This window comes from Numida meleagris, chromosome 1 (genome assembly GCF_002078875.1).
Source record: "Numida meleagris isolate 19003 breed g44 Domestic line chromosome 1, NumMel1.0, whole genome shotgun sequence".
Taxonomy (NCBI): Eukaryota; Metazoa; Chordata; class Aves; order Galliformes; family Numididae; genus Numida; species Numida meleagris.
Window position 1 is genome coordinate 176,815,951 of NC_034409.1, and position 21,477 is coordinate 176,837,427.

General features: G+C 41.0%; 1 protein-coding gene across 1 annotated transcript; it reads left to right on the forward strand.

Moving 5' to 3' along the window:
• GJA3 (gap junction protein alpha 3) lies at positions 380 to 13,392 on the forward strand. The gene is made up of 2 exons (XM_021379783.1): positions 380 to 529; positions 6,932 to 13,392. Exon 2 carries the CDS (start codon positions 6,949 to 6,951, stop codon positions 8,482 to 8,484), a length of 1,536 nt encoding a protein of 511 aa, XP_021235458.1. The 5' UTR covers positions 380 to 529; positions 6,932 to 6,948; the 3' UTR covers positions 8,485 to 13,392.

Consider the following 21,477-nt stretch of genomic DNA (forward strand, 5'->3'; position numbering starts at 1 on the left):
TGCGGGTGCATTAACCGCAGCCTGTGAAGGGCACCTTGCAGGGCTGGCAGCCCTGTGGGGCTCTAGTGGTCTGAAGAAAAAAAAAAAAACTCCTTTGTGTGAATACCTAAGATTTAAGATGTGACCAACACCGCATGGAAGGAGGTGCAGATTCTCCCCTGCAAGCGCTATGGGCAGTACATGAGCTGTGCAAGAGCTCCTCACAGAACCCAACCGCCTCCGGCCGTCGCGCGCCTGCACGCGAGGCCACCACTGGGCGGCGCTGCTCCGCCCCGCGAGGGCCGGGTGCCCGGCGCCCGCCGGAGAACCCTGGCGGAGGCGCGCTGCGGGCCGCGGCCGGCCCGAGGAGAGCCAGGCTGCAGGCAGGGCGCGGCCGCCCCACTGGGCACCCGCAGCCTCCTCCGCCTCTGGAGCGAAGCTTTCCGGGGTTGTTTTCCCCAGAGTTAAACGAGCTATGAGCGAACGCTGTCCGCACTCACCCGAACAAACTGAGCTTTCGCTACGCCCAATAGCGCTGCTCCCGCAACGCGTAAGTAGAGTACCGCGGGCGGGTGCCCGCACTCGGGGCGAGGGCGGCGACCGCAGCCGTGCCCCGTGCTGAGGGGGCATCGCGAGGTGGGGGTCTGTTACCTTTTCCTAGCTTGTTCACTGAGGACTCAAAGGGGATGGAAAGTTTTTGAAACGAGTAAATGTTCTTTGGAATTCTTTGAAAATTTGATTAGGCAAGCGTTTACCAGTGTTAGCAGAAAGAAAAGTGGTCTTTTTTTTTTTTTTTTTTTTCCCCTACAGGAAAAAAAGGTATCAGAAAGGTATTTGAGTCCATCCCTGACTTGCTGAGGAAATCACATTAGCTCAGGATGTTACTGGGAGTCCTGAGTGCGTGTTAGCTGTCTAAGAGCTCAGCACAGATATGGAGAAGGAATTGAGCTGAGTAGCCAAAGCTGCTTGAGTTCCCCTTTAAGGGAACTTTAAAGGGAGAAGGGAAAATCTCTCCGGAGCATTTCAGAATTGAACTAGAAAAAAAAAAAAAAACAAAACAAAACACGTTATTGATTTTGATAGTACAGAAAAGCTCTTTAAGAAGTTTGAAGAGGATATCTGGCACTGTCTCCCCTGCAGCTACTGTAACTCGTGTGAAGTGCCCTCCTACTTCAACTTGTCTATTGGGTGCCTGCTGCTCTGTAGTGAAAAAGGGTCTTGAATCTTTGAACTGGCGGCGAAGCTCCTCTTTCCCTTGCAGCTCTGGGGCTGGGGGTGGGACGCTCCTTACTGTGCAGTTTTTCGATCCATGTGGCTGATGGCATGTGGACACTTGACAGATCCGTCTCATTCATGCTCCACTCACTCGCGATGTAGGGAGCGTCCCCTTCATGCTCGACGGTATTCCTAGCGCCCCGGTAGCTCCACACTCTCCTCACCTTTCAGTGTTTTATTGGTAAGTCACTGTCTTTTAATTCCAAAGCAGAGCTCTAAGGTGGCATTTTGGTATGCTGGGAAAGAAAACGGGTTACTTTTTGTTCCTGCTTTTCTCCTGTGAGCAGTGAATCAGAGCAAAGGTTTGCTATGCCAGGGAACAGAGGAGTTTTGCAGGTGGAGCGTACTCTCCTCCTGGGCTCAGCTCCTGGCACTTTTCCTTTACTGGAGCCAAACTTTCACTGAAGTCAAGAGATTTTGCCTAGGATTTAAGGAAAAGGCTCTGTTGCATTTCAGATAGCGGATTCATTTCTCTCAAGTTTTTCAAGTGTAATGAAGGTGATTGTAGGTGCCTCTCAAAGTGTTACACTGAGCATGGAGAAAGGTAGTTTTTCAAGCCCTCTTTAAAAACAAGTTTATAAAGCCAAATGAAACCTCAGCTGTTATTTCATGTATGGATGTGTACAATTAGGTTTCACTGAAAATTACAGTAGCTCATTCTCTCCCTTCACATCTTCCAGGCATGGTCCACTGCAAACTTTGTGCAAGGTGACAACTTTTACTTTACTGTAATTTACTATAAAAGATAATTTACTGTAAAAACAAGGAAATATTGCAGGTTATGTTTTCTCTTTTAGCAGCACTTTTTTTCTCTTACTGGTTTGTGAAGTGTAGATTATTTTGAAGCTAAAAACAAATCCCAAGATGTTACAGACTATCAAAAAAATGAAAGCAAATGTGGGCTGAATTTAAGAAACCATGTTCTGACAGAGATGCATTAGTCTCAAAATAATTGCTAAATGACATTTTTCTAGATTTGACAGTATTATAAAATCATAAATAGAGCAGGTGTCATAATAAGGAAATGTATGTATCATAGCTATGTAATTATTTCTATGTATATGCATGCATGTGTAAATGTACATACGTAGTAAGCATATGTGTGAGTAAAATTGTAAATAATTAAAATATCATATTTCATACAATTGATACTTAGCGATGATGAACCTCTTCTGAGGCAGGATCAGAAATACAAATAGAAATAATAACTGTCAAGTTTACAGATGCCAGATTATTTATCTTCTGTGGAGAGATATATTTAACATACCAGCTTTTAAAATGTGTTCTCTCTCTTGCTCATTCTCTTTGTCACACACGCTCACAAACGCACACAGTATCCAGAAAGCCAATTTTACTTATGCTGGACTTGTTAGCTAGTGGTAGAACATTAATTCTTAATCATAATTCCATGCCCTTTTTTATGAACTGCCTATTTTTCACTATTTGTCTTAACAGAATGACTTTTTAAGTGACACAGTGTATATAACTCCCAGTTCTCGTGAAATGATCCCAAGGTAGATTATCTCCTTGCTTTTCATACCATAGAATCAGATTGCTCTCTAACACAGATTCTCTGTCATTCCCTTGCAAGTATTTTTCCTTGAATTTCATGAAATACAGATAAAGACACTTTGTTTTTTAATCTCTATTTTTTCCAACTATAGAAAGAACAAAAGCTCTCCCTTCGCAAACAGTGTGTGAGACTAGAGCTAAACAATTTCCTGTCTCTGCCTGTGAAAGCATGATCAGCAGTGCTGGAAGCAGTACTGTCCAGGTGAAGTTTAATACTACAGAGCTATCTTGGAAGCATTCTCAGCTGAAATATTGAGTAGTGGCTGTTTAAATATAGGTGTAGGTATTTTGTTGTTGGATCTAATGGTGACAACTCAAAACTCTGTGAATTCTGTGAGCCCTTGGATTTAGTCTGATGTCATTTAATCATTTTTTTATATCAAAGCACCCCTTCAAAGTGGCTGTTATTTTCGTATGAATTGCATTGGCTTTAAGAATTGCTCAGTGGAGAATATATTAACACTGAAAGAAGACGAAAGACTTGGATCTCTGCAATCTCTCCAGCCACTGGAGATAAACATCTTTTTATTGCCTTTGGAAATGATGTCCTTCCAGTATTTATTTATCGGTGATAGGCATTTGTAGGGAAGGCAGTGACTGCAGCAGCCAGTAGTAAAATGAACATTGAGGTTGTCACCTCTGCATGGTTTAGATGCTATAAAACATCTGCTCACTGCTTATGCACTTTCTGTGTGTACTGCGTGAATCTTCAGACTATAAAGGAAGTCATTTAATTAATGTAAGCATTAGAATAGCTTTTTAAGTGTATCCACTGAGAAATGCATCATTGTGTCACAGCTTTGGTATCCTGAATTATCTCAGACTGGGCATTATTTGTCTGTAGTAATAAGGGGGGGAAAAACCAAACATCTTCACTAGTATTTGTGGGTGGAGAACGACTGACAATAAATTAGATTTCTTTGCCTTCCACAAATTACTGTTTTTCTTCTTTCACTAGGCAGTAGATAATTCTTCCAAAAAGCACAACATCTCTTGCTTTCATTGTAGTCAACATTGCTTATTGATCTCAGTAAGAGACATGCCCCAGTGTGCCTATACAAAAAAAGATTGCTATTTCTGTTCACCTTACACTCGAGGTTATCCTTTTTTTTCATAAGGTTGACTTCATCTTTTTGGAAAAACAGAAGGTAGTATCTGTCTTTATAAAGAACAGTTTGTGGTCTCTATCTCATCAGAAGCAAAGGTAATGGTAACCATGCTGAAAATGGACCATAGCTAACAAGATAAAGAAGATTTGATGTGCTAGTTTTTGCTGATTCAGAAACTTTCTGTTACAAATATTAGTAACCAAAGAACAACCCTTTGGCTACTGATTTTCTGAACCTTCCACTTTGCTTGACGTGGGTAGAAAACAAAGAGTGAGGCAAAGAGAACTGATAGATTTAGAATAATGCAAAAGGTAGCAAACAAAGGAAGTGCTGAATTTGGGATCACGTTAAACTTCTTTAGTCCACCCAGTATCACAGTATTTGTTTTGTTATCCCTACATTGCAGCTTTTATACTCAAAATAAGAAGGTTCCCCAAGAACATTACGATAGAGCTAAGCTGAGCATACCTTTAAACAGTTTTGAGTAAAATAAAGTTTAAAAATGAATTAATAATTCCCTGAAAAATTAGTACTTCTCAAGGTTACAATTCCTTCTCCATCCAAAGTATTATTCTTCTCATAAAATTAAATTTGAAAAATATATAAACAAGTTAGAATTAAAGAAGTAGAACATCCTGTCAGTGTTTGTGTAGTCTCCAGTTAGTATTTGAGGAGCAAAAACATGTTCTTTAAAAACACCTCGAATATATTGAAATAAAATAAAAATTTGTTTAGGACCAGGAACGTTACTGCACAAAGTCAGTATTTCCTTGTTAATATTGTAATTAACAATTTATCACGCTGTACTGGAGAAGGAATTTCGTGGTATTAAAGGCAATGTTTTTGCCGGATATCAAAGATCTGTTTTATTGTGGATAGGGTTCTTGTTGAACTAACTTTTTGGGGATAAAAAGTGCATTAGCATTCCATACTATACAAAAATGTTGCTTTTTGTGTGGAAATATACTGTTCTGTATTTACAAGCATATTATTTCCTCATAGTAAAATTAAGTTATACAAAAAATAACGAAATTACTGTAATGACGTTAACTAACAGCTTGAAAAAAGTTCAGCAGTAACTTTGGAAATGTTCCCTTTTGAATTTCAGTGACAGTGTTGTCAGAAATCACAATAAATTAAATACCAAAAATGGTGACTTTTCTCACCGGTGGTTTGCTACATGTAATGATGAGCTCCTCTTCTTGGGAAATGTAGCACACAGACAAAAAGACAAAAAGGGTATGCAAGAGAAAAGAGTGAGGTGTAATTCAATTATGCGAATAAAAATATGTGGAGATTTTTAAAGAAGATAATGTCATTATCATTTCTGATAGTGATTTTTTGTTTTTGTTTTTGTTTTGCATCTAGATTGTTGTATCTGAACTATAAATATTGAGCATTTCTGAATGTGCCAAAAGTAAAGTGTATCTGTATTTGTTAGGTGAATGAAATGTACTTTTTACTTGTATTCCAATCAGAGACAGGCCAGGGATAACAGAAGTGATATCAGCAGTTTATAGCTTGTTTCTCAGCTGAAGACAGCTAACAAGAATCTTATTAAAAATATATACTCTTGTATTTTAAGCCTTTCCAAACGATAATTACGTCACTGCCTAGAACTGAACATGGGTAGCCAGGCACGAACTGGTGGAAACCACTATGAATATGTACCAGTTGTTGCTCAGAGAAGCAAGATCACACTTCATTTCTCTGTACACTGCTGCTGAAGTGCCTGAGTTGCTGTTTTTTAAATAATTTTATTGATGTTTCAGTACATGTGGCTCACAAATTATAGGACAGAGGAAGAACAGTATAGAAACCTTCCAACCATTCCTCTTCATATTTATCATTTTCCCCAATATCTCTAGTTATTCAGTAATTCTCTCTTTCTAAAAATAAGCATGACTAGACTTGGAGAGCATGCTTGTTGGTGTGCACATTCCAGAATTAAACTGTAAATTCTATAGATTTTGAATCATAATTTTTATGTTTGTACAGTATTAAAACAGCAGAGACCTGAGACATTACTGTCCTCTTGAGTGCTATAATAATTAAGTTCTGATGACAAATAAGTGATTTTGTATCATGCTGTGATAAAAGTGCAGTCACATTATAATTAGAATATTGTGATTAATGGAAGTAATTTTCACCTGTTCTTTCCTAAAAATAGGCAAGAGCAGTTAGGGGCATCTCAGGTGAAATTCTAGTTCTGAATCTGCCTCGCCTGCCTCTGTGTACAGATGTTTACACCTGCACTGGCTAGTGGAAGCACTAAATATCCTGCTTCTGCGTTCTCCAAAACCCATGGCTGCATGGGACCTGAGGTTAGCTCAGAAAGCGATGCCTCCTATTTATTTCCACGGAAACGACAACAGATACAAAGAGCACAATAACAGTATTTGGTAGGGCATATTCTCAGCTACAGAAAACTATTTTTCAACACAGTCACCACCATGAGCTATGCGTTTTCACCAGTGACGAACCAAAAGCCTTCATGCTGCTCTCGGAAAAATCTGCGTGGCCACTGGTGCCACTGCTGAAATGCACCACCCTCTGCCTCACTGTGCTCACATTCACTGTTAGGTCTCCATAAACACTCAGCAAGCATTGAGGAATGTCAGTGGGTGCCATTTTTTTCCACATGGGGGAATTCAGTGACACACCTTTGCTTCATACATGCTTCCATGCCAGATGCTGTTCAGTCAGCCTGCCCCTCTGCTGCCATCTGTCACACAGCAACAAAATGTAATGGAATTTTGGTGGGAAGGTTCAGCCTCTGCTGCCATCCCACTAGCATCCACCTCTGATGTTATGAGCCAAAAAAATGAAATAGGATGCGTTACTTTTGAAGCAGCCCTCGTAATTCGGAACGTATTTGTGCAATATTCTGCAAAAGGAAGTACATTTAAATGTCTTTTATTGAGGAACAAACTGTTCTGCGGCTGCATTGTATAATAACTGTATTTTTAAATATTGCTCTAATGTTCTTATTGTAGGTTAGAAATCTGAAACGATGGGTGACTGGAGCTTTCTGGGGAGGCTGCTAGAGAATGCACAGGAGCACTCCACGGTTATCGGCAAGGTTTGGCTGACAGTACTGTTTATCTTCAGGATACTGGTGCTGGGGGCCGCTGCTGAGGAAGTCTGGGGAGACGAGCAGTCAGACTTTACATGCAACACTCAGCAACCTGGTTGCGAAAATGTTTGCTATGACAAAGCCTTCCCCATTTCTCATATCCGCTTCTGGGTGCTGCAGATCATTTTTGTCTCCACTCCAACCCTCATCTACCTGGGCCACGTGCTGCACATTGTACGCATGGAGGAGAAGAGGAAAGAGAAAGAAGAAGAGCTGAAAAAGAGGGGAAGTGTCAAAGACAACAACTACCCAGGAGCAGCAACGTCTGGCGGTGGTGGCGGAGGTGGCAATAACTTCAAGGATCCTCCTATCAAAATGGGAAAGGAGAAGCTCCCGATCCGTGATGAGCGTGGTAGAATCCGTATGGGAGGTGCTCTGCTCCGTACCTACATCTTCAACATCATTTTCAAGACACTGTTTGAGGTAGGCTTCATTGTGGGCCAGTACTTCCTTTATGGCTTTGAACTAAAGCCAGTCTACCAGTGCAGCCGTCCGCCTTGCCCACACACTGTGGACTGCTTCATCTCGCGGCCCACTGAGAAGACCATCTTCATCATCTTCATGTTGGTGGTGGCCTCTGTCTCCCTGCTGCTGAACATGCTTGAGATATATCACTTGGGGTGGAAGAAGCTTAAGCAGGGCATGACAAGCCAGTACAGCCTTGAGATGCCTGTTACAACACTGACACCTGTCATGGTAACAGGGGTACCCAAACCAGTTTCCTTGCCACCGCCAGCACCACCCGTGGTGGTAACGACCACCTCACCTGCTCCTGTTCTGCCTGACACGCGCGCTGTCACACCGCTGCTGGCTCCGGTGACCATGGCACCCTACTACGCTGCAGCTGCTCCTAGGGCACGACCCCCCTCCAACACTGCCTCCATGGCAAGCTACCCTGTTGCTCCACCAGTTCCAGAGAACAGGCACCGTGCTGTCACCCCTACACCTGTCTCCACTCCTGTCACCATCCCAACCCCCATCCCCACACCCACACCAGCCATCATCAACTACTTCAACAACAAAGGTGATGCCCTGGCAGCTGAGCAGAATTGGGTCAATATGGCATCTGAGCAGCAAGGCAAGGCACCTTCCAGCTCGGCGGGTTCCTCCACTCCTAGCAGTGTCCGGCATCCCCTTCCAGAGCAGGAAGAGCCACTGGAGCAGCTTCTCCCACCCTCAGGAGGGCCGCCCATCACCACAGCCAGCAGTGGCAGCAGCACCAGCTTGAGTGGAGCAAGTGGCAGCAAGTGGGATGTGGAGGGTGAGGAGGAGCTGGCGGAGGAACGGCCCATCTCGGCCACCTGCACCACTGTGGAGATGCATGAGCCACCGTTGCTTGTAGACACACGGCGTCTGAGCAGGGCCAGTAAGTCGAGCAGCAGCAGAGCTAGGTCAGATGACCTGGCCGTGTAGCGTGATCACTGCTGTGCAGCGGAGCAGGCGGCTGAAGGCAGAGTGGGCAGGGGAGCTTCCCCCAGGGAGGCCAGGCATGGCACGGGTGGGAAGGCCTGGGTTTCAAACTTTGATGCTTGCTGTTTTTGCACTCTGTGAGTTGTAGTGGGGAAAAATAGCAACGTTTTCTAATAGGTCAGGGGTGGCTGAAGCGCAGCCCGTGGGCCAGGGGACCAATCCTGCTCTCTTTAATGTCCGTGGCAGATCTCCCAAGGGCAGCCGTAGTGGAGGCCTGCAGAGGTATCAGGTGGTGATGGTAGCTGGTCATGTGCCCTGAGGCTGACTTTCATTTGAGCAAAATGTTCCTATCCTTATTGCCCATGTGCCTGCCCATCATCTCCTTCATGCCCTTGTCTTCACTTCCAGCCTTTTCACATAAGCTCTATGTGAGCAGATGCTATGACTTATTTTCTTCCTTTTAAATCCTATGATGTAGCCCAGTGGCAAACATCAGGATGGCACACTGCCTGTTGGCACCTGTCATGTCTCTGGACCAACTTGCCATATTAAAGACCAAGGTGACTGCAGTCTCTTCCATATAACACAACTTAAGGAAGTCTTTGCGCTCATGGCAAATTGCCAATGTGGTCCTCTTGGCTGGGCAAAGTTTAGGTAACCCCTGTAATAGATTTTATCATTTTGAGGTTCATCTTTATCTTTTTTTTTTTTTTCCTTTTTATTTTTCAACTCTTGACCTGCTAGGAAGTGTTCGGTTTGACCTTCTATCCAGTGTTTGCCAACCATGACCACATCATGTTTTGAAGCCCACAAATACATTTGAGCATGCTTGATTATAATTTTAGATAACTTATGAAATTGCTTAGAAGAGGACAGGAACGTAAACCACACACCTCAGAAATGATTACGCAGAACAATTTCTCTTCAGAAAGCAAGGATTATGTTTTCAGTACATTGTGGCCCTATATGTTGCCCATGGACAATCAATAGGATGAAGTAGAGCTCTGCATTTTAGACTATTAGTTACCAGCTTAAGTTTGTTGGAAGAAAGCTATTTAGAAGTAAAGTTGAGTGCATATTTTTAAGTATTTGAACATTTCTGGAGTAATTTTGATCTGTAGATTTAAAGTTAATTGACTGTGTACTGACTCATCTTAGTTTGATTTTTGATCTTACAAGAAAATGTAAGGGGAAGGAAACTTAACTAATGGTGAAAAAGTCCCAAAGCAACATTATTTCCTGTTATGATCTACCCTGTCCCTTAGCAGCAATCTGTAGTGTCTGAGAAGTCTGTAAAAACAGATTTAGACAGTATTGTGTTGCAGAAAAGGTGGCTAAAATATCTGGGCAACATGCTGGTGGCTGATGGGTCTGTACTGACCCCACTGAAGTCACTTGCAGAATTTCTGTTTGTTTTAACAAGGAGCAAGGTTTAGCGATGGAACTTGCAGGCCTTATTCAATCAGAACTAAAATTTACATGCAGATTTGGGAGCCAGAACGAGTGTAGATTTGGGGCCTTGTATATAAAGACTTTAAAATCCTGCTTTTGAAAATTGTGAATTTCCCTTAAAAATGAGTGGAGGAAACTACTGGGTATTTTTTTCTAAGGTGCAGCTTTCCTTTTGACTGGCTTAATCCTTCATTTCTTTGTAACAAATACTCTTACAGAAATTAGTCAGAATTTTGAATGCCTTATCAGGCTAGTGAGAGTTTGGGTACAAAGCAACACAGGATTAGGTTCAACTTCTGCTCTAAGCAAAATCCGAAATAATTGAAGCTCAGAGTCGGTCCTTTTGCTGCTGTAAATTGGAAGTACTGTAATTGAAGAAGAGCAGTCAAATATGCTGGGATAGCCCTTCACATGGTGGAAGTATTTGGTTGGCAGTGCAGCCCTTACTCAGGCAAAGCAGGGTCATCCTGTAGCAAACAGTTAAAATTGCCAGTTACTGTGCTGTTAAATGTTTTCCTGAATGTGTTTATTTTATTCAACAGTTAAAATGTTCCCACCACTCAAGCTTGAAGTGGTCTGCTTTTGAATAGACACAAAGAGTTTCGCTTGGTCAGAGGTACTGTTCTGCAGCCCCTGGGCATGCTGTCTCATGACTTCATTGACCTGCTTGTAGTGAACCAGGTGAGAAGTCTTTTCTGAAGCCACTGATCTTGGAGCAGACACTGCATGAAGAGTCAATGTACAGTACAGTAAAGATATCTACTGCTAGGTGTTCAGCTTCAGTCATTCATATGTGGATTTTCTGTTATAAGCCATAACTTTCTACAAGAAAGCCAAAAGTTCAATCCCACTTTCTGTTGTATACATGCAACTGTGTAGAACTTGATTAAAGCTGATGAAATTGCCTTGCTGTAAAACAAAAGGCAGAGTTTAGCACTCAAAAATTTTACTCATTAGTATCCGTGGTAGAGGTTTTTAAGTTTAGATAAATGCCAAATAATTAGATTGCTGAGGTAATTCAGTATGCAACTGTGCATATTAGTACATCAAAATTCATAGGCTGTATTTTCCTTTATTTCATACTTCTGAAAAACGAAGTCAAAGTCTTTCTGGAGTGTATTTCCAGTCCAGCTGGAAAATGTGTGTTTTTTTAACACTGGGGCCCAAGAGCAAAACTGACTTTCTGTTTGATGGAGCCCTGTATCTTGCAGTCCTTAACTTAGTGCAGCCCCTACAGAGTGAGTCCTGCAGGACTGCATCCATATTGTATATATAAAATGAGAACAGAGATAGTTTTAACTTAGGATCGACTGATACCTAGTGTGCCCTTTTGAATTAACATGTATGGTTAGACCTGCAGAGAGCTCAGGTGCTTTTGTGGAATACATGGTATTTTCAGGCAGAGTAATTACTGGAAAGCTGTAAAAGATCTTTTTTTTTTCCTTTTTTCTTTTTCTTTTTTTTTTTTTCCCCTGTAATGTTCAGGGGGAGAAATGTAACTCTTCCACAACCCCCAAGAGAAATCTGAGAGAGCAGCCTCCACATCAAAGCAGTACTTGTCTGAGAAAGCAAAGCCACAGCTTTGAGGTTGTGCATTTAACATCAGCTTGTTTAATTTCCACCAAATAATTCTACAGTGTCAAGCTTCTTGGTTACCTACAATTTTGTTTGGAGGCCACTAACTGTTCCTTCCTTGAAGCCCAGGTAATTGTTTCAGCAGAGCTCCCCTTACCACTACTTTAAGTTGCTTTGTGACATCTGAGATAAGATTTGTTGAAAAAAGTCTCATTAATATGGCAGAATTAGAGTATTTTAATTAATCTTTACTTAGGAATTTTCATTGAATTCAACATTCATGAGTAAAGCATAAGGACCAAACTCAGGATTTGGTCTAATGCACAATATTACTAGCACTATAGCTCTTAATTTGGAACTAATGGAAAAATTAGGATAAGATCTAATTCTATGTACTTTTCTTTCCCAAATAAGAATTACAGATAGAAAATATTTAGTGTCTAATGAGACATTTTCAGTACAAAAGTGTTAGCTGGTGTATCAGAAGGTGAGCATTACAATGATTTAAGGTATTTGCCCTGTTTTGGTATTAAGATTAATTTGCCACCTTCCAGAGTTCTAGAAAGAATGTACAAACACCAACTACCTTTCAGAACAGACTGTTGGCAAAAATATCCGATAATTTTCAAGTTGTTCACTCTTATACATTAATTAACTCCAAAGAGGGGGCTGGTAGCAAATGATACTTTGATTTAGCTTGGTCTTGCAGGGGATTCAAAGCAAAATCATGAAAGATTGTATTCACATCCATAACTTGTAGCCAGTTATTGCAGAAGTGGAACAGAATCATGGCTAATATTAAGAAAAGTGGGAAAAAAAATAACCACTAATTTTTGCTCTTTGAATAGAATGATTGTGGGAAGATTGTTTTGCCTTAACCAAAGTTTAAAGAAAAAAAAAAAAAAGGTTAACTAAACTATGAAGAAGAAAAGAGGAAAAGTAACAAAAAAAAAAAAGAACTCTTTGAAAAAGCTACCAGGTGTATGATGAGCTACTCTTTTTCCAGTAAGACATCTCACTGTTACTAACTGATCCTGCTCAGAGCAAGGGGGTTGGACTAGATGGCTTCCAGAGGTCCCTTCCAACTACAGCGATTACATGGAACCTATTTTCCTAATCACTGATTGCAGTAGTACATTTTTTCACAATAGTTTTACAAAGATATAAGAAAAATATATCTGTCCTGTACATAAATGCATCATTTCTTTGCCATGGGCACAGATGTTCTGTTTTTTGTCACTGAGGTTTTTAAATTAGTGCAGCTGTGAGTTAATAGAAAAGAAAGTGAAGTACAGACAATTTGAAACCACACATTTCTTCCCTTTGTGTTTTGATTAAATGAAAACAGCCTGCCTGAACCTTCCCTTTATTGAAGTGGTATATTTTGTCTATGAAAATCCATCTATTGCTTTTTCATAGATAAAAAGGTGCTCCTTGAATTTGTTGATCCAGGCTGCCATTGAAAAATGTTAACTTCTTGAAAATAGACAGCATGCACTGGGAAAGCAGATGAACTGTGTTCTTCTCTGGTGTAATTCAGAAGCCAGTGGTGTGCAAAGGGGTGCCAGGGATTGATTTGGCTTGGCATATCTGTCATTTGTAAAGGTGCATGGAGCTAATTAAATGCCTGACATTTTGCAGCTCTTGAGATTATTTTCTAGTATGAACACTTAAGTGTAGGATCATTAGAATAATTAAAGCAAGCTTTAAAATTCAGATCAGTACTTAGGTCCCCTTTCAGTGATTCATGGGACCGCCTCAGCTGATGCAGATTGTTGCATTTCTCTGAGCTCCTGTGAGTTACAACAGTCTGCAAAAGCAGAGCATTGAGCCCCCAGGTCCTTTATAATTTTTTCAATACAAACACTAACATTGTGGATTTGAACAGGCTGGCTTTTTTTTTTCTTTTTCTTTTTCCTCCCAAATATTTTTGTTTCATTTACTTTGATATTTTTTTGTGAAAAGTGTGCTCTTGTAATTCTAATTTTCTGACGTTTACTTTCAGTTTTTGATTTCAGATTGCACATTTGGATGAAATTGTTTTCTAAGTTTACATTTGTATAAGAATAAAAATAATGACTCTAACCATATGCTAAACCTAAAAGAGAATGTCTTACTCTAACACAGGAACTCTTCAGACATAAGACAACACTATTAAATAAAATGAAACCCGATCACTGACCTATAATAACAGTTTTTTCTGCATATTTAAACTAAGGGAGCCAGTTATATAGGGAGCACACTATGGAAAAATACACTTCATCACAAACAATTATTACCACGCCAATTTAGGGTTCACTATTATTTATATGTCTTTTTGTGTGTGTAGAGGTTCAATGACAGAAATCAGCTGTGGCATATGTCTTTTAAGGGCAAAATTTACAGCCTGGTTTAAAATTCCAAACAAAATACTTGTGGAGAAATACTGCACTGTATAAGATCTTACGAAAAAGATGAATGTTTTGTTTTCTAGCCAACAATACGGTTCTGAGCCTGCAAATACAATTTCATCTGTCATTTTTACTTGTGCAAATAAGACCAGCAAATGTAATGGGACTATTTGCATAAGCAAAAAGCACTGACATGAAAAATAAAATTGTAGATTTGCATTTTAAGTTTGTTGCAAGATGCCAATCAAATTCCAGAAGCTCCAGTCCCTGAAGAGTTATGCAAGAAATGTGAACGTGCTTTAACATGGAGAATATACTCCTATCCAATTTACACTATATCTCACAATTAAAAGGTTGTAAAGCACAAGAAAGCTTACCCAGAGCTTTCTTGTTGCTTACCAGATGTTTGTCTTTTACACGACAGAACCTGACAACAAACATAATGAATTTTCTGGACCATCATGGATTTACAGTAACAATAAAAGCAGCAAACAATTAAAAGTGCTGTCTTCAAAGAAGTGCCTTGTGTATTAAATTCTGTAAGAAACAAGTTGATGTAAATGTTAATTTACCTCAAATGTTTACAAAATCGTGACTAAATAAACTTTTTGTACCACAGTATTGTCTCTTTTAGATTAAATTTTCATGGCTGCGTAGATGGTCTTTTAAAATACAGGAGCGACTGAATACTTAAGCAAAGTCAGTTAGCTCTCTCCCTTTATTCATTTGCTCTGCTGCTTCCCTTCTTCATATGACGAGCTTGCTGAAGTGAAGCTGTTGGAAAACTGGATGTTGAGACCCTTCTCCATGCAGAACTCTCCTGGCTTCAAAGGAAGCTCACAGTCCAGAAGACACAGCTGATCAAGTCCTGCACTAGCAATTACGAGGGATGAAGTGCTGACCACCTCAAAACTAGTGGGAGGTCTTCCCCTGCCTTCTGCTGAATACAGGTTTCATCCTTGGCTGTTATTTTGACATATGTGTTTGTCTCATGCTGTTTCAGTGTTTATAAGGACTTCCATCTTTTCACCAAGTGTTAAATTCACTGCTTTTGACCTGTACAGGCTGTTAGCCATCTAGCTGATCTGTCTAATAAGGCTGTTAGTACAAATGCACAAGAGATGTTAGTGCTGGGGAAATGGGGCTCTACTGGGAATAATGCAGAGTACCCACTGTGTTTGAAATCTACCCCTTATAGGCAATGGTCACAGTTTAGCACACAGAAGCATAACTCAGTTTTGTACTGAAAATGTACAATGTACTAATGACATGTCAAAGTGTCACATAATCCCATGAAAAGGCTTGGTCCAGGTTTCCAAGATGTTTAATTTGTGAAAAGCAGCAATGTGGGCAAGATTAAGTGACTCTTGTAGGAAAGTTAGAACAGGTATGGAGGTTTTGTAAAACTTCAAGTACATTGTTTATATGCCTGTGCCATGGGCCTGGGAGGGCAGGATAATTTCTGTCCTGCAGAACAGGGTGCTTCTCTCTCTCTTGTGTTAGTACAGTTAGTGTAGTACTTTTTGATGCCCTCTGTGTTCAGGCAATACTGTGTCTTCTTTACATGATGCAGACAAGATCCACCAAAGTGAGTGAGTAGAAGGTGGGAAAGTGAAACAAAAAATTATTTTCCATGTGAAAATATGCCGTGTACATTTATACTCCTAAGTTAAATAAGAACAAAAATGAAGGGGTGGGCACTTATCAGCTATTGCATGTTCCTTCCCAGTTTGGCAATATTAAACTTTCTAAAGATTCTGCCTTTCAGGAATGCTGTGGTCTTCTGAGCAGAGATTAAGGGATAATTATGGTTGAGTTATCCAGCCCTACAGAGGAACCTACTGTTTGCTTTGCATGGCTTATTTAGCGGGGCCTGTTATGAAAATGGAGAACAAAAAGCAGAAGTAAGCAGCTGAGGATGATTTGCCTAAGCAAACTTGTTCTTGATTGAATTAGTCATGGATAATCTGAGGAGAAAGTAGCTTCTTCATTATAAGCAGTGGAAGATGAGGAAAGGCAGAATTCTAAAGCTAAAGTAGTTACATTTCTTCCTAATTCTCTGTTAAGAGATGTATAATACTGAATATAAAACCATTGTTCTGGATCTCTAAATTAGAGGTAGTTTTCATATCCTCATTTAGCACCCCTCCTTTCTGTCTCTGCTCTGTAAGAGAGATTTAAATTTTTCTTTGTATAAGTCAGAAAGTTCCTGATGTTTCCTTGTATAAGTCAGAAAGATACAGCCAGTATCCCCTGCTATGTGTCTTTAAATACTCCAGTGACTGAAAATGGAATATGGTAAAAAAAAAAAAAAAGAAAGAAAAACAAACAGCAGAATGAGCAGTAAGGATTGAAAGCATCAGTTAAAGTAATTTAAATTAACAACAGTTTATTCTGGCTGAAGTCATAAATAGCTGTCATGATGCTGAACATGATTTGTCCAAATTTTTTTATGACCATTACATTACATTCACCTGCTCGTGTGAGCTCGCTCTGCCAGCAGTGTCAGGCAAGTGTCAGGGATCTACCTGATGGTCGTGGTCTGTCTTTTCACTTCCCTGCTTTGGGAAACCAAAGATCTCAGTTAGCACAGGGTCCTCTGCAGTGTTCAGCAACCACAGCTGCTGGCCACAGCATGCTCAACATTTCTTCAAAGGAAAAATATCTGAGCAGTCCTCAGAAAGCTAGAAATTTCCTAGAGGTTTGGTCCTCTGAGGCCAAAAAGTGACAAACAGAATTGTTGCCCAGTCGTATTTTAGGGCTAAAGATCTGGTGCTGAACCCACTAAATGTACTTTTTTGGATTTTTCTGTATTGTCTTTGTGTTTAAAAGAAAAGTTTTGGATGTACAAAGATTGCTAAGATATGAATTTTCACCACTGTTCTCACCAGAGAGCCAATTGTTAGGGAGGAAAGGGAGAACCCGTGGGCTCATTGCTGACAATCACTTTCCCAGTACTGACCACAGCTCCCTGCCTGGCTTTGTCTTGCCACCTGCTTCTTATTGAAAGCTCCTTTCTCTCATAGATCAGAGTCATCAGAAAAATGCTTTCAGGAAGAGGACTGCCTACTTTTGTTGGGCTGGTCTGTGAAATTGAAGCTCATCATTGCAAGTCATTACTTGTAACTAAGGTCACCTGACAGCCGGAATTTCTATTTTACAACAAAGCCAAGAAAGAAGGTATTTTCACATATCCTTCCAGAAAAAAATTCTGACAAACTTTATCTAAAACATTTTGTATTAGAGAAAAATATGGGTGATCATTTTGGAATCAAAATATTATTTTGGAATTCAAGTTTTTTTTTTTCTTTTTCCTACTCTGTATTATTTTAAAATTACTTTCTACGGGAAGGGCAGCTTCACCTCATGTAATGTCAAGCCACAAAAAGCAGAGGTGGTGATGACAGGGCGTTTTCTGAGCATTTCCCTTAAGGCACTTAAATTCCATCTCTTTTAGGTGGAAAAAACCTTGGTTTTAAACACTTTATGGTTATCGTATTCCTTTATCCTGGTGTTCAAATGTTTTATGCCCAGACTGATGGAAGCCATCTCCACAGAGGATCCAGATGGATTAATAATCCCATTGCTGCTGAGCAAACTGGAGAGAGAATGGGTTGCTTGTTGTCCATGCATAATGGGAAAGCGTCAATGTATTTGCTTAGGTGGGAAAATCTTTTACAGCCAAAGCTGAGACCTGGCTTTTTAACAGTTTTGTGTATTACTCTGAATTCCATTTCCCTACAGCTGCTATAGCAAGTCATGCATGACACTGAAATGTGCGTTACAAGATTTTTCGGTGTATAGGAGAAGTGCAGTGATCTGCATGTAATTTGGGTGACTGTCTTTATTTTCAGCTAAAAGAATTCTCTCAGTTGCAACAACGTAAATCCAGTATAACTCCATCACACTGGTGTAACACAGATAGGGCTTTTTTGTGTTAAAATGACTGCAGTGATCAAGATCAACTGCAGAAAGAATAGTTCTTTTTTAAAGAAAGATCTGCAAGTTTAGTACATAATGGGACAAATTAATCTCTGCTGTAAGTACATTCATTTCAGTGGTGCTGCAGCAGGGATGAATTTAGCTCACAGCAACTTTACAATAATTCATATATAAGCATGCACAACCGAACATGTAATCACTTTAAACAAACGGCATTGTCCTAAGCACTGCTGGTCTGCTGAGCCTCTGAGCTAGGAACTGGCCATTGTGCACCCAGTTTGTTTAGACAGTGCCATTTTGTTCAATTGGCTAAGTCTGTGGTATTTTAGTGACAGCAGAAACGTTCCCCCTAACTGCAGAGTGACACTATCGCTGCTGGACAGGATTATTCTAGGACATGTAGTTCATTTGTGTGCTTATGAAATTATGACCAAATACAGAGGAATGTTAGTTTCACCAGTTCTGAAACGTGTGACTCTTTAACTGAGTTACCTCTTTAATAGAAAGGGATTGAAATGCTCTTACAGAACAGTCCTCAAAAGTGACGAAGTGTCAAAGAGAGTGAAGGCTGAAACAAGTCAGACTCAGAACTGTGGGTCTTCCGAAGATCACTCTGTTCAGGCTTTGGGACACATGGGCTGTGTGTTTTAGGCAATCAGTATTATTACCAAGTACCTTCAAGGATGGCAGTCTTACAAGTGATATCCTCTGGTTTTCTAAATGTCACAGAATCACAAAATCAGAGAATTGTACGCGTTTAAAGGGACCTCTAGGGATCATCAAATCTAGCCTCTCTGACAAAGCAGGTTCCCTACAGCAGGTTGTACAGGAAAGCATCCAGGCAGGTCTTGAATATCTCCAGAGGAGACTCCATCACCCTCACAGTAAGGAAGTTCTTCCTCGTATTTGTATGGAACTTCCTGTGCTCCAGTTTCTTCCTGTTACCCCTTGTTCTGTTGCTGTGCATCACTGATAAGAGCCTGGCCCCATCCGTTTGACTCCTGCACTTTAGAAATTCATAAACAGTGATGAGATCCCCTCAGTCTTCAGCTTAACGGCCCCATTCCTCTCAGCCTTTCCTTGTAAGGGAGATGCTCCTGGTCCTTCCATCTTTGTGGCCCTTCACTGGACTCCTTCTAGAAATTCCCTGTCTTTCTTAAACTGAGGAGCTCAGAACAGTACCTAGAACTCCTTATGTGGCCTCACCAGGGCAGAGTGGAGGGGGAGGATCACCTCCCTCAACCTGCTGGCCACGTTCTTTGTAATACACCCCAGGATACCATTGGCCTTCTTGGCCACAAGGGCACACTGCTGGCTTATGGTCAGCCTGTTGTCTGCAGGGACATCCATGTCCTTTTACTCAGAGCTCCTCTCCAGCAGGCCAACCCCTATCCTGCACTGGTGCATGCAGTTATTCCTCCCCAGGTACAGGACTCTATACTTGCTGTTGTTGAAACTCATTAGGTTCTTCTCTCCCCAGTTCACCAGTCTGTCCAGGTCTTCTTGAATGGTAACACAGCCATCTGGTGCATCAGCCACTATTCCCAGCTTCATATCATCAGTCCACTCTGAACATCCCAAAATGCAGCTTCTAATTGTTGCCACTTGTTACACCATCTGCCTGAGCAAGAAATGTTCAGCTCTTCATGATTTTAAATTCCTTCCAAGCACTTTTAGGCTCCTGTTTTACCCACTTTTAGCCATCTCTTTCCGAGACTGGATAAGTCCATCTCCCACAACCTCTCTAGGCCCCTGATCATCATGACTGGACCCTATCAAATTTCCCCACATCCCTCTTGAGCTGAAAGCCACGAAACTGGATGCACTATTCCATGGGCTGCCTCACTGGTTGCTAGGACTGGATTTGAAGTTATTTGACCTGTTCCTAACAAGAAGCTTTGCAGCTAGAATAATATCTTCTCCAATGTGCATGGTCTGTTTTCTTGCACTGTTCTGTGATTCCCTTTGGGTTTATTACCTGTGTCTGGTGGTCAAATGCCCTGTTGTCACACAGTTGTCAGAGACAGAGATACAGGTCTGGTTGAAGAGCTGGTTATGACTAGGTCAGGTCCATCACTGACAACTTTGCTGTTGTATTGATGGGGCAGGCATGTACAGAGGAAGATGAGGAGGTCTTAGCAGCCTGAAAGCTATTTCCATTTTTTTCTTAGCTGGCTGATCTAGGAGGAGTAAATGGCATGCTTATAATTTAGGATATTTATAGAGTTTTCTACAGGAATATGGTTTACAAATAACTACAGATCTTAGGACAGCTTTCAATTCCTATATGAAATAGAGACTTTAGCAGAGAGTAGGGAAGTTTCACTTTTCTCAGAGTTTAAAATGTTGCTGTTTGTGACACTTTTCTCACAACACTTTTCTTCTTGATCTCGCCCCCGCCAACCCTCCCTTTTTAAAATTTATTATTATTAACTTTTGGGTCCATTCAAGCATCCTGAGACAATGTTGATCGAAGGGTAGTTTCATCTTTGCAATGTCCAGCAGTTTTGCCTTGCAATTTTCTACCCCTGCTTACAGTGAGGTTAATGGCTCTGACATGCATTTGAACTGAACTGCATCCAGCCTTTAGCACTTCTGTGGCTTGGCAAAGCTTCTCCCATATGGCTACTGTGGAAGTCTGGTGTACAGGCAGGAATTAAAGAGCTGGTAATTCTAGGGAGCTCTCTGCATTCTGCCATATATTTGGAACTTGTCTGGGCAGTGGGGTTTGCTAAAGGGCACTGGTACTTTGGGAATGCTCTCTTAAATGGAAAGAAGGAGAGAGGACAATATGTAATGGCTTTAAGTTGCACCGGGGGAAGTTCAGTTGGATATTAGAAAATGTTTTCTCAGGAAGGGTGGTGAGGTACTGGAACAGGCTGCCGAGAGAAGCATTGGAGTCACCATTCCTGAAGGTTTTCAAGAAACATGGAGATGTGGCACTGACAGACACGGTTTAGTGAGCATGGTGGGGATGAGTTGATGGTTGGACTGGATGATCTCATTGTTCTTTTCCAACCTTAATTATTCTGTGATTCTATGATGCTATGTCACTCAGTGTGATCTCTTTGTTTCTTTCTCCTCTCTTTCCTGCTCGTACATGCTCTCCAGTTCCAACTCTTTACAATCCTTCTTTCACTATCTGTCTTCTCCCTTCACCTCAACAGCAGAGAACCAGTTCCTCTTCCCTAAACTTATCTATTTATGGTTGCAACCACCATAGCTATTGCTCTATATCCCACCTAAGGTACTCATCCTCAACCATTTGTGAGGTATCCATGTCTTCCCTTCCTTTTCCTCCTGTCTCTGGAACACCCATTTCATCTCTAAACATGACACAGGCAGCCACATTTCACTGCACTACTTTTTGTAGTTCTTCACCCTTTTGGCTCAGTTCTCAAACTCTTCATCAGCATCTTATTCTTTTTTTTCCCTGCAAAGGATCTTACCAGTCCTGTCAGACTTTAGCCTAACTTCCCCGTTCCCCAGCTCACAATTCAAACAGCACACAGAGATGTAAAAGTTTGTCTTCTGCTCTCTCCTTCTAGTATTTCTATTTGTCCCAAAGGCTATCTTCTCTTGTCCAACTTCTTATACTCCCTCAGTCACTGGCATGTCATTTTAGCCCACTCTTCTT